The sequence below is a fragment of the Micropterus dolomieu genome, unplaced genomic scaffold (genome assembly GCF_021292245.1).
Source record: "Micropterus dolomieu isolate WLL.071019.BEF.003 ecotype Adirondacks unplaced genomic scaffold, ASM2129224v1 contig_5592, whole genome shotgun sequence".
NCBI lineage: Eukaryota > Metazoa > Chordata > Actinopteri > Centrarchiformes > Centrarchidae > Micropterus > Micropterus dolomieu.
In genome coordinates this window covers 412-5441 of record NW_025734581.1, presented here as the reverse complement: position 1 = coordinate 5441, position 5030 = coordinate 412, and the positions used below count along the sequence as shown (strand labels likewise).

At 53.3% G+C, this 5030-nt stretch overlaps 1 protein-coding gene across 1 annotated transcript; it reads left to right on the top strand.

The window, feature by feature from the left end:
- Window positions 1-687: 687 nt before the first annotated feature.
- LOC123964823 (sulfhydryl oxidase 2-like) lies at window positions 688-3861 on the top strand (the record flags this gene model as incomplete). The annotated part of the gene is made up of 6 exons (XM_046041543.1): window positions 688-858; window positions 1210-1439; window positions 1517-1646; window positions 1898-2020; window positions 2095-2245; window positions 3635-3861. Coding segments are annotated over 6 exons (1017 nt in total), but the record flags the coding sequence as incomplete, so codon positions are not given.
- Window positions 3862-5030: the final 1169 nt, after the last annotated feature.

The window sequence follows — 5030 nt, the reverse complement described above, 5'->3', positions numbered from 1 at the left end:
ACTGCACATTGCTGCAGCTCCTCTTTTCAGCCTGTGTTGAAGGCTTCGTTTTAGCTATGGAGTGATACATCTGGTCTCTAAATGATCTTTGTTGGGAGCTGCACATGCTCAGTTCCTAGTTAAGGACTACTAGCCAATCAGAAGCAGAGAAGGGCGGGTCGGCGAGAAGCCGGTAAACGGCTCGGGTTCAGCCGTACGGACTGGAGCGAGAGTTTCAGAGCGGTGAGTTATTAATCTGTATCCATAAAGTTTTAACTGAGCTCTGTCTCTACATCACAGGAACAACTTTATGTCCACTGACTGCCTGGAGGGTAGCTAGTGTTTGGAAGGGAGAGGAGAGCTGTGTGCTGCAGCTCGCTGTTTCTGAGGGCGTGTCGGAGTCGCCGCTCGGCGAGCGTTATATGAGGCGCGTTTAGCTTTCATCCCTGTGACGTCACAGGGATGAAAGGGAAGCGGCTGGACTACAAACGAGCTGTTTTCAGTTCAGAGCAGAGTTTTCTGTGAGAGATGGGAACTCACTTTGGGCTTTTTCACTTTGCAAACCTGCTACAGCACAAAAAAGGTCTAAACTCAATTAAGGAGAGGGGAAAAGACAAAAAGCAAAATATGACCTCTTTAAAGATTCAACTACAATTCTGTGGTTCAGTTTTCTCTTATTATCAACAAAACTTTCATCACAATCTTTAGAGAAGCAGCAGGAAAATCAGAAAAAGGCCCTTGAAGTCCTGCAGGGCCGGAGCAGCGGGGCTGGAGGAGGTGGCCTCTCCTTACAGGAACTCTGCTGAAGATCACGTGGACGAGCCAGAAGCCTCTTCAGAAGAACTTCCTGCTCTGGATGAGAAGCCTGTTCTGGGTTTGGTCTGTGGGCCGTGGTGCTGTGTTCGAGTGCTCGATCGCAACAATCGATCCTGGATGATACCAATGTCAGGACACCTGTCTGAGAACTGAACCGCAACAGAACGCGGGTCAGGCAGCACGACACCGACCCTCCTGACCTGAACCCGATCCAGGTGTTAAGGAAGGACCAGCAGCGAGCAGTTCATGTGAGGAGACCCACCAACATCCAGGAGTTAAAGCTGTTCTGAGGATTGAGGTTCCTTCAGGTCCACGAGCAGGACTGATCCACAGGGGGTCACACCTGATCCTGGAAGCAAAGGTTCCTCACAAATATGCAACAAAGGATCAGTTTCCATTAACGTGTAATATTTTAGTCTCCTTTGTTTCACAGGACTCTGCTGGTCTGCTTTTAGGACTTGTGTAAATGTCTCCTTCTTCTTCTTCTGCAGTCAGAAGCGGTTGCGTTTCTTCTTCTCCTCCCTCTTGAGGACGTTACCTGGAGTCCAGCGCAGGTGGAAGTCGGCCAGCAGCAGTTCCAGCAGAGGCCAGACGGGGGTGCTGCCGGACAGACAGAGCACAGAGCCCTGGAGGGACTTTGACAGGTGAGACCGGCTCGGCCCGGCTCGGCTCGGCTCGTGGAGTCGGGGGGTCATCAGTAAACCTGTTTGTGTCTCTGCAGGTCGAAGGTGTACACAGCTGATCTGGAGTCAGCCCTCCACTACCTGCTGAGAGTCGAGCTGGCCACCCACAGCACCCTGGAGGGGGAGGAGCTGAAGATCTTTAAGGACTTCGTCACCTTGGTTGCAAAGGTGAGCTTCACTCCTTAAACCTGTATCCCAGCATGCATTTCACCTGGAGCTGAAATCACGTCATCATTACAATAATGTCTGCGTGTTTCCGGAGACGCCCTGTGGAGAACCGGGGCGGCGGCGGCTCTGGTGTCTGTGGCAGTTAGCTGTTAGTGATGTCAGGGGTTCAGTCTGATCTGGACTTGCGGACCAAAGGGGCCTGAAGTCTGCTGGACCCGTCTGACCCCCCCTCTCTGTCTCTACCTGTCCAGTTGTATCCAGGTGGAGGCTCTGTGGTGAAGCTGATGGAGACTCTCTCTGATTGGCTGCTCAGTTTGCCGCTGCAGCGAATCCCCTACCAGGCCGTCCTGGACCTGGTGGACAACAAGATGAGGGTGAAGCGCGCGCACGCACACACACAGGCACACACGCACACAGATCAGCAGCTGACTTCCTGTTTCCTGTCCAGATCTCAGGTGTGTTCCTGGGGGCGGAGCTTCGCTGGGTTGGCTGCCAGGGCAGCAGGGCGGGGCTTCGAGGTTACCCGTGTTCCCTCTGGACTCTGTTCCACGTCCTGACCGTCCAACACGATGCCACGCCGGCCGCACTGGAAAACACAGGTACACACCAAAGACCCTGTTTAAAGATGGACGACACGACGGCGCCGCATTGCTAACGTGGCGCCGTCACAAACAAACCGCTCCAGAGTGACCCTGAAGAGGAGGTTTGAAACGCACCCGGGAGCCGTTTGAGTTCAGCTGACACTTGACAACATCTGCACGAGCTTCTGTCCGCCGCGTCCGTAACGTAACGCCACGTTTTTTACCGCGTGACGTCTTTGTGCTGAGTAAAGGTGTGAAGTACAGCTGGAAGACAGGAACCCAAACCTCTCTACCCGACGCACTTCCACCATCTCGTTGTATATTTTCCCTTCAGCCTGCGTTCATGTTCTTTCCCCTTACAAACATGCTACTGCGCGTGGTCACGTGACTCCGCCCCGTCCAGTCCTGCTCAGCTGTTGATGTTCGCTGGCGCTGCTGCCCGACTTCTTAACTTCCATATTCTAAAAATAAAGTCTTAAATTCATTTACAAAGTTCTACATTTTTTCTTGTGTTTCGTAGGATTAAAATGCTGGAACGTTTGTGTTTGGTGCGGCAGCACAGGGAACGCTGGCGTTTACGCCCGCGGTGTGTTCGCGGTGCACGAGCTCCGGAGCGAGTCGGTCAGGTGCTGCTAACAAGCTAACGCTAGCTGGTCGACTCAGAGGAAAAAACGCACGAGGTCCAACTCGCTGCTTTCAAGCCAGTAATGTTGTTTCATTTGAATAAACGCTGTGAGGTTTATCTGCACAATAATCAGACGTAAAGAAAGAACTTAAGCTAAAAAGATTACAGCAGACATCAGTTTGGTTTTACGGTGGACGGACGGCAACGTTACAGAGTTGTTGTTTCCTTTAGCTTGAAATGATCCTTTGGACACTTTCTTCTTCGTCCCTCGCTGTTTTGTCTCGCGCGGCAGTAATAAATGTCCGTGTGAAACGCTGCGCTGTGTAGTTACACGGATTAAACGAAGAATCGATGAACCGTGTTAAAACATCTTCCTGTCTTGTGAATCGTGCGCCGTCGCAGCGCTGATCAGACGGCTGTAGAGGATTAAATATGAACGTGTTCAGGTAACTTTGTAAAAAGTTCCTTTTAAACAGCAGAGCAGCTGGGATTAAACCGCTCAGCTGACGGCGAGCGTGAGCCGCGCTCATCGAGCTTCTGAGACAAAGCGCCTAAAGATCTTAAACGTCAGAGAGGCCTGACTGGTCCTGGTCCAGGTCCAGGTCCAGGTCCAGGTCCTGGTCCAGGTCCAGGGCAGAAGCTCCCTGAAGCTCCTGGAGTTTCTCACCTCCTGGTCGGAGCCACGATGGCTAAAATATGTCACTGCGAGAATCCAAAACGAGGTTTTGGATCCGGTCTCTCAGGATCAGTCTGACCCCGGTCTGTCTGTCTCTCTCACGCAGGTCTGGAGGCCGAGGCGGCGCCGGTGCTGCAGGTGATGCGTCGCTACATCCGGACGTTCTTCGGCTGCGAGCAGTGCGGCCGACACTTCGAACAGGCGGCGGCGGCCAGCATGGAGAAAGTCCGGACCAGAGAGGACCAGGTCCTCTGGCTGTGGAACCAGCACAACAGGGTCAACTACAGACTGGCAGGTACACACAGAGTCCATCTGTAGGTCAGAGGTCACGACTCTCCTGCTAACAGCTGATTCATTAAACAATATGCTAACATTGTACTTCCTGTTTACAGCCCCAAAGCATTATGGGAACTGTAGTTCTAAAACTCAGAGCGCGATGACAGACCCACAGTCAGACAGGAGTAACTTTGGTTTCACACTTTTACATATTCCTCTCTCTCGCTCTCTCTCTCCCCTTCCTCCTTCCTCGCTCTCCTCTCTCGCTCGCTCGCTTTCTCTCTCCTCTCTCGCTCTCTCTCTCTCTCCTCTCTCGCTCGCTCTCTCGCTCGCTCACTCTCTCTCTCTTCCTCTGCTCACTCTCTCTCCTTCCTCTCTCGCTCTCTCTCTCCCCCCTTTCTCCTCCTCTCTCTTCCTTCTCCTCCTCTCTCTTCCTTCTCCTCCGCTCTCTTCCTTCTCCTCCTCTCTCTTCCTTCTCCTCCGCTCTCTTCCTTCTCCTCTGCTCGCTCTCTCTTCCTCTGCTCGCTCTCTCTTCCTCTGCTCGCTCTCTCTCGCTCGCTCGCTCTCTCCCCTTTCTCCTCCTCTCTCTTCCTTCTCTTCCTCTGCTCGCTCTCTCTCCTTTCTCCTCTCTCTCCCTCTGCTCGCTCTCTCTCGTTCTCTCTCCCCTTCCTCCTCCTCTCTCTTCCTTCTCCCCTTCCTCCTCCTCTCTCTTCCTTCTCTTCCTCTCCTCCTCTCTCTTCCTTCTCTTCCTCTGCTCGCTCTCTCTCTCCTTTCTCCTCCTCTCTCTCCCTCTGCTCGCTCTCTCTCGTTCTCTCTCCCCTTCCTCCTCCTCTCTCTTCCTTCTCTTCCTCTCCTCCTCTCTCTTCCTTCTCTTCCTCTCCTCCTCTCTCTTCCTCTCCTCCTCTCTCTTCCTTCTCTTCCTCTGCTCGCTCTCTCTCTCCTTTCTCCTCCTCTCTCTCTCCCTCTGCTCGCTCTCTCTCGTTCTCTCTCCCCTTCCTCCTCCTCTCTCTTCCTTCTCCCCTTCCTCCTCCTCTCTCTTCCTTCTCCCCTTCCTCCTCCTCTCTCTTCCTCTCTTCCTCTGCTCGCTCTCTCTCTCCTTTCTCCTCCTCTCTCTCTCCCTCTGCTCGCTCTCTCTCTCCTTTCTCCTCCTCTCTCTCTCCCTCTGCTCGCTCTCTCGTTCTCTCTCCCCTTCCTCCCCCTCTCTCTCTCTCCTTCCCCTCCTCCCT